The 23,293-nt window shown below is 40.5% G+C and overlaps 2 protein-coding genes across 2 annotated transcripts in view; both read right to left on the bottom strand.

Moving 5' to 3' along the window:
* Positions 1–13,894, bottom strand: part of LOC106657598 (protein timeless homolog) — a 125,651-nt gene extending 111,757 nt beyond the window's left edge. The window contains exons 1-13 of the mRNA XM_014379200.2: positions 13,700–13,894; positions 13,247–13,385; positions 13,003–13,156; positions 12,747–12,927; positions 12,427–12,654; positions 12,185–12,348; positions 11,120–11,237; positions 9,868–10,133; positions 9,659–9,791; positions 9,269–9,423; positions 8,691–8,809; positions 8,233–8,407; positions 6,791–6,871 (exon numbers count right to left, since the gene is read on the bottom strand). Coding sequence (XP_014234686.1) covers positions 6,791–6,871; positions 8,233–8,407; positions 8,691–8,809; positions 9,269–9,423; positions 9,659–9,791; positions 9,868–10,133; positions 11,120–11,237; positions 12,185–12,348; positions 12,427–12,654; positions 12,747–12,927; positions 13,003–13,156; positions 13,247–13,370 — 1,898 coding nt within the window. The 5' untranslated portion in view covers positions 13,371–13,385; positions 13,700–13,894. The remainder of the gene's footprint in view (positions 1–6,790; positions 6,872–8,232; positions 8,408–8,690; positions 8,810–9,268; positions 9,424–9,658; positions 9,792–9,867; positions 10,134–11,119; positions 11,238–12,184; positions 12,349–12,426; positions 12,655–12,746; positions 12,928–13,002; positions 13,157–13,246; positions 13,386–13,699) is intronic.
* A 1,204-nt stretch (positions 13,895–15,098) lies between these two features.
* LOC106653760 (trypsin-like) lies at positions 15,099–17,400 on the bottom strand. The gene is given in 6 exon segments (XM_023462867.1): positions 15,099–15,752; positions 15,754–15,922; positions 15,995–16,225; positions 16,423–16,493; positions 17,068–17,123; positions 17,360–17,400. Coding segments are annotated over 6 exon segments (1,179 nt in total). The 3' UTR covers positions 15,099–15,141.
* Between the last annotated feature and the right edge of the window lie 5,893 nt (positions 17,401–23,293).

Genomic DNA, 23,293 nt, shown 5'->3' with positions numbered 1-23,293 from the left:
CATATTATTATTGGGCTGGCCTAGCGCGCGAGTATATGAGGCTCTCTGGATTTTTCAATCTCCCTAGACCATTCAGAATTTATTATCGTCGCTCTCGGAAAAGATTTTAAATGCCCCGCGATGAAATATACCGCAGCGAGCCAACAAAATGGGTGAGAGTAGAGCTTTTTCAGCGAAAAAAATTTCAGGGTATCAATCATGTTTTAATTATGTACATCGAATCTCTTTATGTGCTCGGCCATATCATATCTTTCAATCAATTACCTGGCAACAGGGAATGCTCATTAAATTGAAATATACGTCAGTCAGAGCCCTTTTTTTTACCCGCAGCGATCATCGACAAAATCAGACAGAAATAACGATTTCAGCTTCGTTTTATTCTTTCGCTTTTTACTCCCTTTTCCCTTTAGTTCTTTTTAGAAATTTTTTTCCTGCTCCTCTGCTCTGCCTCTTCGCGCGCGTGCTCATTTTACAGAGAGGAAGATAGACGAAAGAAGAGTAAAAAGAAAAAAAATGTTGACGACTCGGTGTATCCCTTTTCTTTTGGCGTGCGACAGACGTTTCGATAAAAAAAAAATTGGAGCCTCTTAGATAACCGGACAGGGTTGCGTCTGACGCTCTCCTGAATAGGGTGACGAGTCAAGGTGGAGATGGTGGTTTTTGTGTACATTGATAATAGAAGGCACGTATAATGAGAAAGGTTCGTATCATTAACGAGTATTATAGGGAGAAAAAATTCATGTTGACACCCGACTTGACAGACGAAAGAAAAGTGGATGTTATTCACCTTAATCGCCGAGTGAGTGTGATAATTATTCATACAAATTTAAAGAGGGCGGGCTTATAAATACGCACTTAGGCGTTATTACAAGTGAGGAAGTCATGTAAAGTGAACATTCAGGTTGGATTAAATGTCGGACTACTTGTAAACGTTATCTGAGAAAAAGAATTGGTAATTTGAATAAATTCCATCTATAATTAAGAATCAAAGAAAGACGAAATAGCTTTCGGAAATGTTTTGTATATATACCCAACCAAATTTATTTTGCCGTTTGCAGATTTACAATGCTCCACCTGTTGCTGGAATCAAAAAGTTCATAATATGCCATCTCTCGTTGCAATAAATATGGTTACAATAAAAATCAACTCATCATTTTTAAAATCAATAAGTCATTTTATAAGAACAGTAAGTTAGAAACTTTAACAAAATTCTCAATCAACAAACGAATTTAACTTTATTGACCTTTATTGACAATATAAAATTACCATACAAATACCCTTTCCGTAGTAACCAGCAATGATAGTACTAGTAATTAGTAATCATATACAAATTACTCATCTGCTTAAAATTGCTATTTGTTATATTAGTTTTAAGAATCATTCAATCTATTGTAAATCTGCCGCGGGACCATTCCAAGAAAAATATAAAACTTTTAACTTACGTGTAAATCTTTAAATCTATGATCTGTAAATCTATGATTTGGCTTATACAATTATTTTCACGTTGCCACTTGCAGATTTACAGACAAGGATACTCGCCATCTGGCGTTGAAGGTTTAATTCAATTTCAGATCATTTAAAACTCGCTCAATATTTGCATAAAAACAATAGTGGTAATGTATTTCAAGACATTTCAAATGGTCATTTTTTGATTATAAGACCTTTATGTATGTTAAGCGTTTCTACCAGTGGTGTATTCGCAAACTCATAATATGCACTACGATTTTAGTGAGTAGAAATGGGTCGAAATTATAAAGAAGCCCGAGTCATACACGAATGTGCTGTTGTTGACCGTGCAATACCCATAAACGCGTACGCACAGCGCGCCCAAAGAATTTTCACTTAAAAAAAACAAGATAAAAGAAATGAACGGAAAATCAGCGAAGCGATTTATATACACATTTTCAATCATCGAGAGGCCAACGTGAAACGCAAACATATCAAAGATGAAAGAATTAGGCATTGTCCCGATATGAGTTGACCGCGAGGTGGCGCACTTGTGTTATCCGACGTATTACTATTATTATTATTACTATACAGTGTAACGTCTGTAAAGCAGGCAACGAACTTCTTTTCGCTATATATATTTTCGCGAAAAACGTACCGTGCGCATGAAGTCGGATAACACAAGTGCGCCACCTCGCGGTTTTACTCATATCGGGACAATGCCTAATAGCCTCGACATTATACATATATTGCCGTGTACCTACCTAGCGTCTTCTACTCATCTGCCGCAATGGGAAAATATTTACGGCTAAATAGCAAAAGGCCTTTTCAGATTTAATGTAATGTAAACATCTGCGGCTGCCTGCGCAATATCAGTCGTATATATAGCGGCATTATAGTACGTCGCCGCTCCTCGCTTCGGGTATATGCGAGCTCTGTGTGCAGGTAGAGAGAGAGAGAGAGAACTAGCTAGAGGAAGGCTTTTCCCGTTGGCTAATTGGCTATGGAGGCAACACACGGCAAACATCATACTAAGTCAGGGTGGCAAAGGGAGGAAGAGAGAGAGAGAGAGAGAGAGATATGCGAACGGGATGGGGTGTTCATTAAAATCCAACGCAACGCTTACGTAAAGCACACGAGATTCCCCCCCAATGCCTCTGTGTGTGTATGCTTATGTGTTTGTGTTGGTGCGTCTATACAATATATTTCCGCCAGTGCCACACAAAACCACGCCTCGACTCTCTGCGTAACACACGATATCGCGGAGGTGTGTGGCACGCGCAGAGCTTTTTATTCTGGACCGTAGACGCACCCCGATTATCATTATTACGAGGCCAGCGCGACTCTTAATTTCGAGAGCTGTGAAATTCGAGCTGGGAAACGACGACCACTCGAACGCGCCCGGCTGCGTTTTCGAATTTTTCCTTGAGCTTTTTTTTCTTCTCTCTTTTGACATTTCGTGTAGGGAGTTTCCGAGTTTCATGGCTGCTTTTTTTTTGGTGGCGGTGGCGAGCTGCTAGTTTCCAAGGGAACGAGAGAAATTCCACAACAAGAATATTTTTTTGTTTTTTTTTGCTTTGGGGATGACCAGTTGCCGCTGAACTCGCGAAGTTGTAATTTCGACGAAATGTTTTTCAGAAATGAAACGCGAGATTGAGATAGTAAACGAGTATACGCAGCTCCGCGAGACTACAAGGAAACGTTTCTTTAATGAAGTTGCCATCGGCGCGCAGATATTTACATAAATTTCACTTCTAATTTATCATGGCAGGAGTAAAATAAAGTTGCACTCGGGCATCGCAGATATATGCCACGGTATCAGCTACGCATAGCCTGGAATTAAATGTATATAAAGAAAAGCAAAAACAAAAACAAAGCGTATTTACGAGATACTAAATGTGTTTTATTGAAATTAACTCGAACAGGGGAAGAAAGAGAGAGAGAGACTGAAAAAGAAGCGGAAGAAGTAGCGTGAATGGAGAAAAGCTCGGCTCCTATCCTCGGGGGTGCATTCGCGCAAGCTGCCTCCTTATCGCGCGTACACACTGCAACAGCGCGTTTACCTATATATGCTCATTTTGCCCCGACGCACACGCTTATAGTTTTAAAACAAGCCCCGCGAATAACTTCATTAAAAACTTTACGTTTCATAAACCCCGAAGAATTACATTTATAATGCTGCGGCGCGCTGCTGACTGCCACTATATGCGGCACGTTGCTGCTGCTGCTGCTGCAACAGAGCTTAATAGCTCGAAATGAGCGAATTCTTCGAGTTTCGCGGGCACAGCTATTGCATCGATGCGAGAGTTAAACGAGAGAGAGAGAGAGAGAGAGACTCGAGTTTTAGTACTTCTGCGTGCTGCTGCTGCTGCGCTTCGAGGTCTCGAATGCATACGTGCGGTATTATAAGGCAATCGTTCCAGCGATAAATTTGATTCGAGTGGCGCGCGCGCGCGCGAGATCAAGCCTTACGCGTCTAATTGAACAATAATAAAAAAGAAAAGAAAAATTATTGCGGCAAAAAGTTCATGAATTAAATAATTTTAATTCGACGTGGTATATCTAGCGCCGCGCGTTACACGTCTCGACGCGTATCGTACACCCTGGGTCGTATACAAAATTCATACACCTTATATACATGTACGAGGCTCTTAAAAAAGGCTTCGCTGCAATAGATATGCAGCAGCAGCACACGCTCACGCATAATATACATGCAACTTTTTTCATAACTAACTTTTGTGGCGTGAATTTTTAACGAGTTTCGCAGTTTTTAGTGAAAAAAAAAGGGGAACGAAAAAAAGAAGAAAAAAAGAGGTAGCGACTGTACGTGCACACGTGTTTAGCAGACGTACATGCGCGCATACACTATACTATGCGCTGATCATACACAGCCGGAGATGGACGCGCGCCCGACGATCATTGACTTTTTTTTCTCTCTCTCTCTCTAAATTTTTAAACGAAACCCTGTGCAAATGAATAAACGGGGAATGAAATCTCTTTTTTTTCGTGCTCTAGCTAAAAATAACCCGTATACAGCGCCGCGCGCGTACACAAAAAAAACTTGATGTACAAACACAGAGCTCACGAGCCTCGCGTTGTTGCGCGTGTGTGTGTCTGTACATGGCTTTTTATACACGTTAAAAAAAAATTTACTCATCAGTCGGGATCGATCGAAATGGCCTCCACCAGTACCACAAGCGCCATATAGTCGCCTGCTGCCACAGCCACAAAAGTATTGCCCGCGTGCATCCAATTTCACGTTTCTCTCGCGCTCTCTCGCGTCTCTGCCAAAAAGAGAGAGAGAAAGAGAGACCGAATCAAAGCCATAAACACGTCGACCCCCAAATCTCTCCCTTTATATACAAGTTTAATCATGAGCAAATCCCCATCCCTCAAGTATTTCGCCCTTCTCGTACACACACACACACAGGCGCGCGCGCACGCAAGCTCTCTATTTATACGCAGCTTTTGGGCTGCTGCGAAACAACAAAGCCCGAGCGCCATCAACAGCAGAAGCAGGACCAGCTGCGGAATAAAAAGCTCACGCGCAGGTATAGACAGATCGAAAAGTTTGGGTCATTGTTATAAGCATCGCTAGAGCTCTATATCTTATTCCCTCTCGCGCGCGCGCGCGAGTGAAAAATCGCTCGTCGCCCACAGCGGCCTCCTCTCAGCTTTTATTATTACACGCTTTGTTGTTTTCTCCTACATATATAGGACTATATAATACACACGCAGCCGAACAGTGTATAAGTATATAGTGCTCGAAACTGAAGGAAGGAATGTGCGTACGTATGTGTGTGTTGTGCATTGTTGCGCCATTCGCGCGCGCGTGTACCCGCTAGACTCTTGTTTCACAGTGCTACGTCGGCGGCGAGCTTTTTTTTCCACTCTCTCTCTCTCTCTTTTTTTTTGTTTCGTTTCCCGCAGCCGACGACTCGACTCTCTCTCCGCTGAAAGAGGGATGCTAAAGCAAGCGAGAGCGGTATACGCGCGATTCGTTGTGTTCCGTGCGGGGCGGAGTAGTAGTACAACGCGTGTGCGCCGCGGCAAGAGTTTTCTATGCGTTTTACGCGCGCGGATATGTACGGCCGTAAGAATTGTTAGTTTTACCAGTGTGTGTGGCTGAATAATCTTTTTTTTTTGTTGTCTCTTTTTTCGGGTTTACAAAGGAACACATTTTGTCAAGAGATAGAGAGAGAGACGAGAGAATGTAATTAATCTATGAATAGGGATAGAGTAAATGGAGTTTGAAAATTGTCATATTGCGTTGAATGGATTATAAGGATCTGTATAGGAGAGAGAGAAAAAAAAATTGGATTTTTCTTCGTTTTACCGTAATTACCACGAACACAGAATTAATTAGCGCAGCGAAATTTAAGCCCCATTTAAGGCGACGGGTGCAACTCGACAGAGAGGATATTAGCCGTATTTTTCTATACATTTTTAAAGCTTTTCTTACGCGAGCAAGACATAAAGTATAGAGGGAGAGAAAGAGGAAGGGAAAACGCGAAGAAATCAGTTTGACAAAAATGTAGCAACAGCAGCAGCAGCAGCAACAACAACAGTAGCAGTTGCAGTTGTAGAGCTTGAAGCGTAAATTGCGCGTAATTAAGCGTCGGCGCGCGGGCGTAGAAAGAAATTGCGCATCTCAAAAGGTTTATTTCTAACTGCAGCTTAATTACTATACTGTAAGCTACTACGGACTTCTTGTAGAAGAAAATACTCTCGGAAAGTCAGAAAGAAAGAGAGAAAGATTGCTTAAACCCGGGTAAACGGACTAATTTTGCAAGTAGTACCTACTGTTTATTGAACTTTGTGCCTGTTTTTCTTTCTTTAAACCGTTGGATAATTATTTTGCCGAGTTGAAGAAATATTTATAATTTCTCCGGGACTCGAAAGGAAATCTCTTTTCGCTACTGCTACTGTGATACATTTTTTTTCAATAATAAATCAACTTGAAAACACATAAATAATTTATGACGGTTGTAAAAATTGAAATAAACGTTAAATTATTTCACATTCCTTTCACTCACAGCTGAATGTCGTTAAAATGTCAAGGGTGCTCGTTATGTATTTTTTATGTTCGAATAAAAATTACCGGGGGTAAAAGAATCATTATGGAGGCCAAGAGCTTTTCATTACGGATGAAATGGTACTTTATCAAATTATAACTAATTTTTATATTTTATTTTTCATTTTAATGTGAAAAGATCAAATTTTCATTATTCTTTTATCCACCAGTGCGTAAGCGTTTTTTCTCTTCGGAATTTCAATGATTATGTTTTTTTCCGCATGTTCGAAATGAAGAAAAAAAATAATAAACATATTTTTTCGTACTCACCTTGCGGAGCGTAGAAGGCCGATGGCTTGCTCGAAGTTTCTGCAGCGCAACAGCTTCTGGATTTTTTTCATTGCATCACCCCTGCGTTGTAGAGAACGTAGTTGATGGAGAGCAAAAAAAAAATGGAAAATACGGTATTAATAAGACGATGCTCGACGCGTTTCTTTTATTCGTTCTAATTAAAAGTTAAGGAATTAATGAGCGTGGACGTTGGGGGTAAAAAAGGATGCTTGGCCTCGAACGAGCATTATGTACATCGATATCGGAGAAAAATTCGATAAATAGGAAGTACAGAGCGGACTCGAAATTAATTAATGGAAAATACATAAAAAAGAAAAACAGTCGATTTCTTGAATCTAGGTAATTTGAAAGATACGATTATCAAACTTCCATTGCAAAGATGGAATGAAAAATGAAGAGAGGAGCAATTACGCGACGCGTGTTATCGACAGTTTAAATTGATCTACTACTAGCTCATCTTCGTTTGGATGATTTGGCGACCGATTCGCTGATTAAGGATTAAATTTAAGACCGTGGATCGATATTGAAATAGCTCGAATTTAATCTTGTTTTGCAATGATTCGAGTTTCAGTAAATGTCAACGTTTTTCTTTTTCGTTACTGACAACACACACGTTAAAGCATGAAAATAACTACGAAGTTTTCAAACTATTTGAAGTAATCTTAATAATTCACGATTGCGTTGCTGAAAGAAGACCAACTAGAGGAAACTGCACAGATTGGTTCACCCTATATAACTAAACTAACTGCGACGACTTTTCATGTTGTTCCAGTTATGCAGTCGAGCAAATAATGCAGCTTAATGCAATTACACGACTTGCAGTTTACAGCCAAAACTCGTTACACCTAGTAGTGGCCAGTCGAGTATGTGGCCGAAGGAAACCCGCCGGATTTTCGATGGCCGAGAGTTAAATAATTATGGGAACGAGCAAACTAACTGACTTCGGATTGCATATATAGGACGCATTGAAAGCTCTGAAGTATTAATTTTAATTAAAAAAGTTTTTTAAACAGAAAATTCCCAATTCAATAATATTTACAACAATTTTGAGAATGTAATTTACGAGAATTGAATGCAACTTCTCGTTTCGATGTCGAAAAGGCAAAATATCCCAGAGTGTGGCTGTCCAGCAAATCTACGCGGAGTTGGTAAACATGAAAACATGAGCTCAACAAGAGTAAGTCCGTACGCGTACAGACCCGCACACGCACACACAATATCAGTGAAGCATATTGAAGTAACGCGTTAAACGCAGAAAAGCTCCCTGTCGCTCGCTGTAGTTTCAGCGAGTAGTATACACGCACATACATACGTACATGGCGCTAGACTACGATACAAGGTAGGTTCAATGCACACACACAGACGACGACGAGAGAGAGAGCAGGAAATTGAAAAAGGCGGGTGGTACGCGAACAACTCACTTTTGCTCTTCGACGGGTGTTTCAATCGTCGCGTCGAAAGGCATGACTTCCGGTATCGTGTTTTCCCGCATAACGGCCGACAGCTCCGGCCCCACTTCGTCCCATTGATCTTCCCATCTTACTGCCACAGGAGCGGCTTCTGACGCTGCTGCTGCCTTTTGACCTGACTTCTTCTCTGCAATAATGAAATCATAACGTGCAATAAACGAGTAACGCAATTATGTATTACTTTTTGCGTACGATTAATTATCCCGAGTGTCTCGAATGATCGATCAATACCTCGAGCGCGTACGTTGCATACGTAACTAAGATCAAAAGGGCAGAGCGAGAATTATTACCAGTTACATTTAACTAATAAATTCATCTGTCACCACTTGAAAGCATTATTCGCGAATTACGTTTTTCAAATGTCATATTATGAACGAATGAAACATAAAAGTTAATGCCGTCAAACTTACTTCTTTTTGCCTTCTTCCTTTTCACTTTTGCCACAACGACGTGCCGCTCTTTTTCGCAATAGTTTTTCAACATCTTTAAAAATAAATGAACAGTTGTCACCAAGTCCACCAAGTATTGTCTGAAAAACATAAAAATAAAAAAGGTAATAAACTTTTATCATGTAGGAAATCGCTTTTACCCACATCCTTTAAGGAATAAAACATAAACCAGGCGGAAAGTCCGACCAAATCCGTCACCAGATAAATCTATTTATTTATTAGCTATATATACTTTTACCCATCTGTCTAGTTCTGGGGTAAAACTTTTGCTGCACCGTCCTTACGTACGTGTTTTCCACCGACGGAAACACGACGCGGCAGTTGTTTATTTCCATCGGGCGATCAAAAAAAGGCGTATGAAAGAAAAAAAAGAGAGGGAGAGACGATAGGATTTGTGCGGCCACTGATAAAACTTTTCAGGGGGTACAACGGTGCGCGTTTGCGTATACTGTACACCCAGCAGTGGCCGGGGCGGCCTGTATTTAACGAGCTCACTGTTGATTAAACATGCCTCTCAAAGTTTTTCGTGTTGCCATTACCTGGACATGATTTGTTCATTGTAGTTCAGCAACTGGTTGAGCATGGTATCACGATATTCGGGCACGTAAAAAATATTGTTCATGATGACACGGCTTGAATTTTTAACCGAGGGCTCGGAACTTCCGTCCATTTGGATGAGCGTGAACAATAATTCCTAAAAAAATTCAATAATCAACATTAAAAACTCCGAAACAAACATGGTTAATTAAGAGCTAATATTTATAAATTATTATTTCAGCGAAAATTCCAGTATTTGCCTGAAATGATAAATTAACTCGAATAATTAATATTGATCACTTGTGTATAATAATTGAGCTTTAAATATCCACTACGTCAATTATTTTATTCAGAAGCTATTTCTTTTGGACGGGTACACAAAATATACGAACTTGATATGCGTTCAAGCCCAAATGCATTCTCGTCGACCAGAATCCGGCTTTTTTCTTGTCGGTCCTGATCATCTCGTAGTCATGCTCAATTTGCCTCTGGACCGTGTAGAAAACTTCAGTTGATATAGTTTCACTGAAATGAAAATACAATTACGGTTTAGATTAAATCCAGTGTATATAATTAGCTCACGTTGATCGCGTATGCTTACCTCACGAGCTTCACCTCAAACTTGTAATGTCGATTGAAGTTCATGAAAAATTTCAGCGCCCACAGATAGTGGCTGGCTTCGTTGGCCGCTCGATCACCGGTGGCTGCATTGATGCAGGATCGAGCGTGACGCATAATGGAGTTGTAAGCCGCGTTGAGAAACTCGACGCAGAACTCCTTGAGGAAGAGTCGCACGCTCAGGGCGGAGACGCGATCCTCGCCCATGCTCATGAGTTCCGTCTTGTTCTTGCGTTTCTTGAATTTTTGCTGCGTCGCGGAAGAAAAAAAAATAGTAATAACGAGTAATTAAAAGAGCGTAGCGAAAAATAATTCATATCTGTAATTTTCAAAGTTACTGAATGTTATCGCGCGCTCGAACGACTCTTGATAAAAAGAAATGCGCAAACTTTTACTTACACCGGGCGGGAGACACGAAATCATCAACCCTATAGAGATTTTAGTTAAAAAAAAGAAAAGAAGAAAAAAAAGGAAAGTCATCTTAAGAAAAGTACGAAAAACTTTGGGCGAACGAGATACCCAAGCCATTCACTATATAGCAATTCGATTTCAATCTCTCTCTCTTTCTCTTTCTCTCTTGCAGAAGTCGAAAATTTACGAGTGCCTATAATGAGAACTCGTTCGTGAGTACTCGGCACAGTGCGCATAGCCGCGTGAACAAAACGTTAATATCATTTCTCGTGCGCGTGAGAGCTGATGCTGCTGCTGCTGCTGCACCATGAAACTTCACCCAGCGAAAAAGAGAAAAAGTAAAATACATGGAAGGAGAGAGAGAGAGAGGAAGAGAGAGAATGAGCGAGGGTGGAAGGACAAAATAAGAAGATGTTTGACCTACTTTGGCTTTATATAGCTGGGGAAAATAGCGGTTTACTAATTAGAGAGAGAAAAGTATGATATATCAAAATCGCAACTCCTCAGCGGGTATTCGGCTGGCAAAGTGGCAAGTTAAGTAGTTCTTAAGCACCGAGTAATTGAATAGTTTTCTTCCGTCGAACAAGAATTTATAAGCACGCGCATGTATATATGTTTATCTGCGCTGAAGAGTAGCTTGGGCTGGAACGTGAATTAAATAATTGACTGGATGAAATTGGAATGATTCGAGTGGAGAATTTTAATTCGCTACGATTATGCAAAACAATTAGAGATGATTTTTCTCAAAACTCCAAGGCTTTCAAGGGATCTTAAACCTTTGTTAAAAATCCAATTACAGTAATTTTCACATTTTGTATACTCACTTTAGTCACGCTGAAGCACAGATCTTCAATTTTCTGATAAGGCTTGTGACAGATCATTTCATTGTCCCCGATGGCCTTCATGTTCTGCACCACAAAAGTACCGCCGAAGCGCGAATGCCTGCAGAGAATTACACAATGCAATATCAGATAAAAATTTGAATAAAAATATCGGGCAGAGTAGAGTATGAAAATGAAAAACAATATAATCGCGAGCGTATTTTCAGCAAAACTAATTTTCAAGCACATTCGACGCGATAACAAAAGAAGCGTTAAGCCGTTGATGTGTTGGAATTATTTACGTTTTAAAAGCTTAATTTCACAACCGCCGCAACGAGCTGCAGCACGCGAGAAAACCCAACGGCACGTTTCCTCGCTCATATACGTACAATAACGGGCAACGATAATAATAACCGCGCCGCGGTAGAGAGAGAGAGAGAGAGAGAGAGAGAGAGAGAGAGAGAGAGAGAGAGAGAGTCGCAATTCACACAACTGTGTAACACTTTCCTTTGAAAATGAAAAGAAAAAAAAACACAGAAAAGCAGCCCTTGAAAAGTCACTGACACTCAAGCTCTTGTGTGTGTGTGTGTGTGCGAGCAGGAGAAAAAAAAAGAAACTCAAGTGTTACTAGGGCAAAATGAGACAAAAAGGGGGTTGAAAAAAGAAAATACTTGCACGAAATCCATTAACATTAAAATACAACGAGCTGGAGAGTTGGGAAACTGGGTCGCACAGAGCCTTACAGTTGTGCCATTTAAAATTTTAGGAAAAACCCGGGCTGTTTTTTTGCACATCGCGTATTATATATGCTTGATAAATATGTACCAAGTTTATGATATGCACAATAGGAAATGGAAATCGTTTGCTCTTCCGAAAGCGCGCAGTGAACGTTTTGTGAAAAAAAGAACTTTTAAAATGAGCTGATGTGATGCGATTTTTTTCTTTGTACGAGTGTTTGCATGAACTTTTTAAAGTTGTTTGTTTTAGATGTGAAATAATATGCGTAATGAAATTTACACCTTTCAGTTGATAAATAGATAAAGAAAATGATTCTTTATAAAAAGTTACCTAGATCCTGCATATTTTTTCATTTTAGCCATTTTTTCTTGTTGCTCCTTTTTCCTAATCTCATTAAGTTTATTTGTTTCTATTAATTTTTCAGTGGCAGATTTTTGTGCCTGTACTGTAGCAAGTTTAGATGGATTTTGCCCACGAAACATAAATGATACGATCTGTAAAACAATGAATGAATTTAAATATGCATATGGTTCAGTTTTATTATAATTATGAATTATTAATTTATGTTGTACTTCTAAGATTTGCATATGATATTCTTGTTCAGCTTTATTGCTGGCAATATACACAAGAAGATCAGTGATTCCTGATGTGTTGAAAGCAAATATTACTTCATCATGTTCTGTTGTATCATTATCTGTTCTTCTTTCTAGGTCACTCGGTGGAACTCTTAAAACATTCCTAATAAAAATGAGTATGCGCTCTATTAAATTTTCCTGGTCTTCATTTCTTTCTGAATTTTCCTGAATAATCAAATTTATGTTTGAAAAATGTAAAATTAATAAATGACACATAATTTATAATAATTTGCATTCATATAGAACAAAATAATTACAATATCTAATAAAGTTGACAATTTATCACGGACCACAGTCCAAACTTTATCATTAGCCATTGCGCTTTTGTACTCTTGTAAATGACCAAGAATTTGTAAGTAGTAACTTCTAGTGACTTTTTCAGTAGGTAGTTCTTCATTATAAAGCAGTAAAGCTGGTGACGTCAAATTGATAAGTAATCTAAAAATTAAATTTTTTACAAATGCTCATTATAGACTCAAACTCTAATACTGCTTAATTAAAAAAGGTACGTACCTCAACAAAACATTCCAAAGTTCCTCTTTATCAGCATGTTCAACAAATATTTTAAGTAAATCTTTCTGCAATAGTTTTGACTGGCCAAGGTAACGACGAATTGAGTGGGTATCGTCATCTTTTTTTAAGAAGCGAATCAAATCTTTGATGGTCTCTGCAATGATAAATTGAAAATGTCAATATTGCTTATTTTCTTGCTTATTATATTTCATGAATTATGAGACTGCATAATTTAATGACATACCAACAGCATGTTGATCCAAAAGAAATTTATCCCCACTATTGTATCCAAGAGCATCACACGTAGCTGTTAGTTCAGCATAGATTGCTTCAGATATTTTGGTGGATGAATTGTTTGTTGATGGCATTGTGAATGCTGGTGCCTTAAAAACAATTTAGTTCATAAGTTTTAAAATGTCTGATACATAAAATTGTTAATCAACGTTGACATCAATTATTATTCAACATAATATCATAAATGAGTGTAATAAAATAATGACAGTGAGCAAAAATGCAAAATTACATTAAAATAAATTATTTGCTGTTGATAGATAAGTTTATAACTAATCGCTAATCAATCGTTGAGCGTAGAATGTAAAAACTAATGGAATGTCAATTCAGACAATAACAAAGAAATCCACGAACTCGTTGCAACAAGTGTCATTTTCGATTATTCTAAAACACACATCTTATTTACCAGTTATCTGACAACGGGCAGTGCACAATCCCAATGATTCCTCGGCGATTCGCACAAAAGATCAACCGAATATCACGAATTCCTCTGTAGACTTCAACTCTGCACGATGATAAACACACACTCGTTATGAAAACTCAAACAAAAAACATCGACAGACGTCGCACAGCACACGCGAGCACATGAGCGAATTGTCAGTTCTTTGACTACTGCTGTGCTGTGTATATAAGAATTTGGAGTTCGCATACATGTAAACACGCACGCACGATTTAGCGGAGGCCGGTGTCGTGTGCGCGGGAAAGCACGCGATTGGTCGGTGGCGGCCGCGGCGTTGGCGTTCGCACGCGCTAAATGCGCCGCTGTTTGAATTTCTCGTTTCGAATGCGCTGTTCGATATCGATATACGAAGATTTCTCTTTTCTTCTCCCGCGCGGAAACGGAGAGCTTAGCGCGCGATCAGCAGTGTATACGGTGCAGTGTGCTTTATCTTTAGCGAATTTTTTTGTGCTTGTTTTCTCATCCATCGGTGCGCATTATACCGTAATCAATCACAGTCCCTGCGCAGTTCAGTTCGTAGCAGCGACGGCCAGCTACGGGTGAGTGTATTATACAAAGGAGAAAAAAAAATGCGGCGCAAAGCAAACACTCTGACGTCTATACGTCGGTCGTTGCTCGGCATCGGCATCAGCAGCAACGTCCGGGAGGATTCGTATCGTTCCTATATATCTGCAAGTCACTCGTCGACTCTAATTAATTATTAGCCCTTTTCCGCAACGCAGCCCCCCCAACCAACCTCCACTGCTGCTGCTCTTGCGAGGCTTTGTGTTATTATTACGCGCGTCGCGCGTATATTACTATGTATATCTCGGAGGTCGATGTCGCGCGCGACTCACCCGCGTGTCCACCCTCTCTCTCTCTCTCAGCTAGCTATCTTTCCACCCTTTGGTTTACCCGCGTATTATATTCAGGATTAACGGAGTGTAATGTATACAGCGTTGATTTTTTTTTTGGCGCGCTCGATGATTCCGCGCCATTTTCATCGTGGATGGGTTCGATAGAGACACCCTCGTCGCGGCGGCGGACGGTTAGTCAAATTGAAAAACGAGACAGGTCGTTGTTGCTGCTTCGTTGCGAATTATAGCGAGAGAGAGAAAGATGGAGTCAGAAAATCTGCGTGTACTGTTTAGAGGCTTTTGTCGACTGAAAGAGAGAGAGAGAGGGGTCACGTCTATTCGGATTATGTGACACTTTTCCGATAGAGAGCACTGCACTGATATATAGCTACTTTCAATGAGCCATTATTATCGCCTGTTGTAACTGCAGGCAAGCGCGTCATTATTGCGGCACATTATTGGGCGTCGATCTGTGAGACGGGTGAATTAATTTCGATGATCTACTGCGTTTCCGTTTATTTATTCAATTACAATATTTATTAAGCCGATATATCATGATTTCGAATTGCCCAGGATCGATCCGACCTTGTTGGCGATCGCATTGATCGTCGACTTGGTGTATTCGGCGGCCGTGTGCAGATACGACGATGGCTGTTTCTTCACGATCGCCTTCTTCGTCGGCGGAAACATGTACTTGGGCCAGTCGTCGTAATAATCCTCGACCTCGTCGTCGACGTCGGTCTCCTCGTCGTCCTCCTCCTCCTCCTTCTCGACGCTACTCAAACTGACCTTCTGGGCGCTGACCTTCTCCTCGACCACGACGGGATCCTTTTCCACGTTCGCTGCCGCCCACACCTCTACGCCCTTCCTCGTCTCGCCGGTGACCCGGGCGATCCAGGCCAGATAGTTGTGCACCTCGGTGTAGACGCCGGGGAAGGTGGCCGAGCCGCAGTCGTCGCCGAACGACACGATGCCGGCCAGCTTGCCGTTGACCACCGCCGGGCCGCCCGAGTCGCCCTGGCAGGCGTCCTTGGCCAAGGCCCAGGCGCAGAACATGTTGCCGGTGACGGTGTCGTTGGTCTGCAGATAGATCTGGCGGCAGGACTCGTGGTCGCTGGCGTAGACCGTTGCCTTGAGCAGCTGTTGCGAGGTGATGCCTCCGTTGTTCTGCGCGGACGAGGAATTTTATGCAGGTTCGATAGTGCGATTGCCATAAAAAACTTACCACCGTGTGTCCAAAGCCCGAGATGAGAACTTTATCTCCCACTTTGACGCGTCGATCGGTCAGCTGGATGGGCCGTTGCGTCGCGTCGAATACTATCGGTTTTTTCAACTACCAAAAAAAATAGTAATAATACAAATAATAATTTTTATCCTTCCGATTATACAATGATAATTTTTTCACCTTGATCAGAGCGATATCGTTGTCGTAGATCCTCCAATCGTAGCGCGGATGCTCGACTATGTAATCGATCTCGTGCAGCGTACCCCCGCGCCGATTGAAGCGCGTGCCCGTGATGATTTTGCGCGGCAGCAGGAACTGCGTGCCGATGATGCAGTGCGCCGCCGTGACCAGCCAATAATCCGATATTATGCTCACGCCGCACTTCATCCTCCCCCGCGCGATCAGTTGACCCTTTTGTTATTATATCGCACAAGGTCGAGAGCGGTAGGGAAGAAAATGTATGATTTTTAATTAAAAAGGCCAACGCAGTGCAGAGTATACCCACGGCTAACGGGGAGACCGTGTGTGTGAGTACATAATGCCTCGAGGAAAATAACGATTTTGTTTACGACGCAATTGTGGGCGGGTTTTATATGTACGATACGTACCTGGTAGGGAAATTTCTTAATCGCCGCTATTTTCCCACCGATAATTTTGTCCTTGTTGATCGGACCATCGTCTATGTGGTCGTTTGAAAAGAGAAAATGGAAGGAAGAAATTCACTTTCGTTACACGAGATAATAATTTTGTGCATTTATATCGTAGCCATATCCCTATAGTAGAAATGCTCAACATTTTGTGGCTAGTTTTTTGATCGACTAAAAGGTCTTTTTGGACCTTGAAGAGCCAATATAACTAGACTCGAGCAAACTTAAATTTTTTTCAACATCTGAATGCTCTTCGTTTTTTTTCTCTAGTTACTTGAAGAACTGTGGGACATTAAACCAGCGTTGTTTTGACCACGATTCTATGATCAGACTCTATGGACAAAAAGTATTGGTAGCGCAGTAGCAGCTCAGTCTCTCAACTTTGAGTTGAGCATATCGATCTTAAGCCCAGAAAAAATTTCAAAATTTTTTAATGTTTTCATCGTAAAAAAAACATTAAAAAATATATGTTTATGTAAAAGATTATAAATCCGATTTGTTTCATTATAAATATTCATGTTCAATGAGGAACAATAATTTTTAAAAAAAATCACATATTCCTCGACTCGAGGTTTTGTGACTAAGCCGCAATGGCACCAACAATACTTTTTGGCCATAGAGTCTGACCGTAGAGACACAGACCATTAGATATGTCATTGGTGCTGAAATAGTAATGAAACCGTGTTTTGACTTATACATTTATTTTGACTTTGCCACTTGCAGATTCCACAGATTTAAAGGTACTCGCCATCTAGTGGCGAATGCTTAAAATAGTACCATTGCTTATAAAGTAGCTTAAAATTTATCTGAATTTTTTGAAACAGTTAAATTATCATTTTTGAGATTTGAGTTCAATAATTGTAACATTATTGTAACAGAAAAGTCACCAAAAACCAACCAATTAATGATAATGTCTATTGAAACATTTTGAATAGTCATCTCTTGGTCATTAGCCCATTACTAATGTTGAGCATTCCTCTCTGGGTGTAAGGTGATTATTTCTTTTTTTACCGATGTAAAACGAACGGGCGCCAATTACGAGCAGCGATAAATAGATTAAATGCTTCATCGTGTTTATGAAACAAACAAACAAACACACACTCTAAAATACTCCCAATAACAAGTAAAACAAAATCCACCGGACGGCTAAATATCGTTTTATAGACGGAGAGCGGCTCTTCTCCTGGCCAAACGAACGCGCGGCGCACTAGTTTTCTTCGCGGAAAATTCAATTATCGCAAACGAAAAAAAAAATCAAAAAGAAAAACCCGAATTCGTTCGAGTCGAATCATAAACGTATATCAAGCCCGATAAATAAAAGTAGCTTTTTTCTGGCACTCGATCATCCGAATTAAAAGGCGCGCGCGATGGTGCTCCACGCGTTATACATAATAATCGACTGGGAACGATCGAATTTCGGGCCAATTAAATACACGGTTTTTTTTTGTATGGCGCACTTTTTTTGTGTCTCGATGCCCGCGAGAGAGAGTGTGTGTGTGTATGTAATGGCTACTCGACACGTAAAAGCAATAAACGTAACTAATTGACACGATTTTTCAGCAAAGTAGCGGTATACAATGGTTGCGCGCGCGCGCGCGAAAACGTTTAATGTACGAATTTTCATTTATTTTTAATCTAAAATTTGCAGCCGATCGCTTGTCCGTTAAGCGACGCGAAAAGCAGCAGCTTCCCTACATTCTCCAAAAATGTCTTCGTACACGAATAATGCAATGCACAATATCTCGCTCGCTGTAAATACGGAGCTCATCACGGAGCCCTCCTTCTCGAGGGAGCGCGCTACAATTTTAATCCAGATTCGAGATCTCCTATTTCGCGCGCTACCTTCTTCGCGGGTATATTAAAATGTAAACTTCTATTATCGTCAGTCAACTAATGAAATTCTCGCGAGCTTTCGAATGCCGATATACATGTATATATATCCTACGCTCATGACGTATTATACATTTCCTCATAAATACAAAGCGTCGGAGTGGTAGGCGAGCGTGCTCAAATTAGAAACTGCTGCTGCAATATATTTCGTGTACGATGCTCGCCGATCTATTCCGCCATAGTCTAATAATATATAAGTATGCACGAAAGTCATTAAAATACGAAGAAAGTTCGAAGCCATTAATTATTATATTTTTTTCTTATTTTTTATTTTGGCCAGCAGTTCCGTGCGTACTTACAATAACAGCTGCGAACAATCGCACTTGCGGGTTGATGCGCGAAGATTTGCGTAAAATGAGTCTCGACGGCGTTAGTCTCGACGTTTAGTTTCCCGCAGTAGCAGCGGGAAAATTGACCTCTCTTACGCTATGCCTCGTCGGCATATATAGATGCCGCGCGCATCCTCCCTTATACTCTTAATTACATTGGTTAGCCGAAGGGAGATTTTATGCTCTCTCTCTCTCTCTGTCTCTCGCTCGCTCGTGCCGCATACAAGCCTTGCTCGCGAACATCTGTTACATCGGAGTGTACTAATGAATGCTACCCACATGACACACATAATTGCCGTCAGATTTGTTCGACTAGTTGCAGCGGCAGCAGCAGCAGTGGCAGACCTTTGCGTCTGGTTAATGTTGCACACTCACACGCACAGACACACGTGCAAACGCCTCTGCGCTATACGCGCGAGTATTGCCACGTACATACATTATGCGCAATCGCGTAATTTCAATTTACGTTTAAACGTAACCCGACTCGCATGCGCGCGAGTGTATGTGTGTGTGTAAGCAGAGCTTGGCTGAATGCGTAGTAGCAGCTCGAAAGCGACGTTAAACCTGCGTAGCGTGTACTTGAATTGTTGAATAATATCGTCGTCCAGGCGCGCGTTGCGCTGCGAGCCCCGGTGATAATAATCATTTGACGCGCCGCAGCAGCAGCAGCAGCGGTAGCAGCAACGGCGTCGATCGGCAAGGAATAAATTTTGATTTTCGTATACGCGCGAGCGATAACGACCGTCAAATTTTTCACCCCCTTTTTTTTTTAACTTTCTTTCGTTCTTCCTATCCCTCTCGCTCATTATTTTATCGGCTTGCGAACGCGCGAAATTGGATTACCGTGTGTAGCGGGCGGACACGTACGCGATAATACGCGTTCGCGCCGCGCGTGGATTCGCGCGTATCGACGAGATAAAAAAAAAAGAGTTACATCGTGGGATACGTATAGGCGCGCGGCAATCAATCGAGCATTCCAAAAAGGGGTGCGCACGAGTGCAAATCATAATAAAAGTTGCAGAGTTACGAGGATCGTGCAGAGATAAAAAAATTTTCCGAAAAATAAGTGACATTAAATGCTTCTTCCACTCTGCGTGCGTGCGAGAGACCAAAGAGGTAAATTTATGCCCCATTTTAGGACTTAGAGAAAAAACTAAAACCGCATACTAGGATAATGTGTGCGGACGAGGGAAAAAATGCCGAGTGTATATAAAAAGGACTGCTGCTGCTGCTGTGCAGCAGTGGTAAATAAAGCGGAACAAGCGCGCGCGCGCGACGTTGCGAGCTTGAAAAAAATGAACGTGTGCACGTATGCGTGCGCGCGCGTTGAAGTTCGTCAATTACGGTTAAGTGTGTTCCGTCCACCACCACCACCACCCCCAAAATTGAAATAAATGGAATATATGCTCGAGCAAAAAATGCTTGCTGCGCTGTGCGGTGGATTAATTTTTTTTTAAGCTCCTCTTAAAAATGTAATTTATTATTATGAATTTTATTTTCATTTATTTATTTTTTTTTGTATGCGCCAGCGTAGAGAGAATCGTGTAATTTAACAGCGAAAATCTCAAAATTGCATCAGCAGACCGCGCGTACGCTTCGATGACTTACGCACTCACACTCGAGAAAGCTTTAAAATTCCACTAAATACTTCGCATACGAAGATTTCAGTTCGAAATTTTGGTTGCTGCATTTTTGTCCTGATTCCTGAGTATGGAGAAAAATCTTAGTGAAAAATGCGAACGCGGAACCTTTTTTACACGCTCTCTCTTGTCTACGCTAGAGCTCGAAAGAGACACACACAGACACACATTTTTTTAGCATCGCATCTCGCATGCATGCACGCATTGTTCAGACACAACTTTTCCCATCGGATTTGCTTTGTGCCAAAAAACTAGCGTCGCGCGAGAGAGACTTTTCTCGAGTGGCTTGTTCCTTGCATGCATGCGCAGGGGTGTGTATGTGTCGTCCCAGCTGGTGCATTCTTTTAAAAATGACAAACAATTTAAGAGGTTTAAGATTCCAGGGAAAATACACTTCGCCCTCGAGGCCAAAGAAATACTCTGGAAGTATACAAAGACGCCTTTGGAAAATGTTGTTTACACTACCTCGTTCACCTGTGATCGATATAATTCTTAATTCGGATTAAATAATGGATCGCTCATGAATTCACGTGAAAAACGAATTTTTCAATTCTCGTATACGTCGGTGCGCGGTGTACTTTTCGAAACATAAAACATCATGCCGCTCTGCTCGCATGCATGCATGCATGAAAAAAGGAGCAGAGAGAGAGAGACTTTTTAGTTTCGTTAGTATGGGTACATTGAAAAGTTTCTTCGGTGAACAAAAAAAACAGCAGCAGAAAAGAAAAGAGTATGGAAAAGCAGGCTCGCGCGCGCGAAACTAGAGTTCATATAGCCCAGCGGCGTATGAAAACTTATATCTGCGCAGCATCTCGGAAAAAAGGTACCCCGGCTGTGCACACGCGCGTATACCTCTACACTCGCTCGCGCGCGCGCGAAAGAACGTAAAAAACGTCACATTTTTCTCGAGCTTTATGAAGATTTCGTCGCGCTCGCACACACATATACACACGCGGGCGAGCACATCTCATGCGCGCGCGCAGTGCAGCAAGAAAACGAAAAGTTGCGTGTAAAATAAACAGGGTTATCTTTATGAATAGTTAGTGTTGACGAAAAATATTATGTGGAAAACTAGTTTTACCCGTCGTAAAGAGAATGTGTCTCTACGTACTACTATGAAACTGCTCCAGTGCTCTTCTCGTTCTTCTTTTTTTTTTCCTTTTATGGGAGTAAAACTCGGATCAGTGGGTTTAACGAGCTTCCGTGAATTTTTTAAAGCTCGCAAGCATAATTGGTAATTTAACGATATATATTCTCGTATACGCGCTGACGAGTACATGTCATCGATTTTTATCGTATACATGCACGAAATTAAGGTAAATTGAATATAATTTTAAAAATAGATTGAATGCAGATGCCTTTGATTAAGAATAATGAAATAATTAAATGATAAGTGACGTGCGATTGCTTCCATGATTTAACGAGTCTCTCTATCTCTCTGTCAAACGAGAGCGTTACAAAACATTTCATTTTTCCACCCGACCGAAAATCTTTACAATTATTTCGAGTCCAATAAAAGTTCCTTCTCTCCCAGCAGTAGTAGTGGTAGTAGTAGCAGCAGCAACAGTAGTAGGAAAATAAAAAAATGCGTATAAAAGCGTAACGAGACAAAGGCAAAAAAAAAGGAGGAAAATTTCTTGTGGAACGAGAGGAGAAAAGCAGGAGCAAAAAAAAAGATGAGAAAAAGAAATGATAGCGGCAGTCGAGAGCTGGCGTGGCGCGCACCGTATCTTTCCCAACTCTTTTAGCCTCGACTTGGAAATGATTCTGATATAATATCATGGCGCTCCTCGCGCGCGTCAGCTTGGACACTTTCGGCAAGTCTCCTTGCGCGAGCCTTATATATTTTCTTCTGTTTAATTTAATTCAAAGTCCAACGTCTGAATTATTCCCGTCTTGTTTTTTTGCTCTCCTCTCTATCTATTTGATTTAATTTTTAACCTCGGTAACGTCAAAAGCTCGGATATTATGTTTCTTGTTGCCTTTTTCTTTTTTTTTTAATTTTGTATAGAAGAAAAGTCTATCTTTTTTAACTTATATTAACTTCACTCCCTGAGAAGATCACTTTTTTTATTACAACTGTAACTAAATGTATTTAAAAAAAATATTTTTTACTTCTTAGCTAAAGCTTACAGCGACAATTGTATTTACTATATTTTAAATCACATGTAAGCTACATTAAATAACATTAAATTTTTAAATAATTTTATGATAATTAATTTCGTTTGTCTAATCGTAGTCTTCGATACATATGAAACTTCGCTCGCTAGCTTTTAAAAATTTGGCTTGGTACAACATCAGAAATATAGTAGCTGCAACAAGTCATACACATTAACCAAATTGGTCGGTTGCTTTTTTTAAGATTAAACAAAATAATTGTTCAAACGTTTAATTTTATATTGCTTTAACAGATAATTTGAAGATAATTTTCAACAGTAATACAACTGCATATCTCTCGTTAACGAAACTTTTCGAGAACTGAAAATCGGAGCGTAAAAGATTCAGCTTCCTCAAGTGGACACACGTTGTTGCTGTCGCGATCGAGTAAGCCATGTTTTTGTCACTCCAGTTTGATCAGGGACCAAGGATTGAATTGTTCCAGTAGCGACGTACTTTCCGCGACCAATTCACGGAACGTACTCAATAATTGTGTATTTCCTTTAAATACCCGAACAGCAATAACGATGACCTAAAAAATTATAAAAATAATGAAAAACCAATAATTCTCTCTGCTGATATTTGATGAAAAAGTTATTTTTTTCGAGTTCATGAGTCATGCTTAAAGTGATAAAGTATACGAAAAATATTTTTATACTGCTTTAATAAGTTAATGACACATCAACTATTCTGTTAGAACAGCAACGATGATGTAAATAAGTAGATTCTTAAAGTCTAAAGTAGAGGGGATTCCAGAAGAATCAGCAATCGATTTGACAGGGCGACTGGATCACAGTTTACCGTTATATTGGGAGC

This window comes from Trichogramma pretiosum, unplaced genomic scaffold, assembly GCF_000599845.2.
Source record: "Trichogramma pretiosum strain Unisexual culture from Peru unplaced genomic scaffold, Tpre_2.0 scaffold1, whole genome shotgun sequence".
Taxonomy (NCBI): Eukaryota; Metazoa; Arthropoda; class Insecta; order Hymenoptera; family Trichogrammatidae; genus Trichogramma; species Trichogramma pretiosum.
Note: the sequence above shows the minus strand (reverse complement) of the source record. Positions and strands in the feature narration are given on the sequence as shown.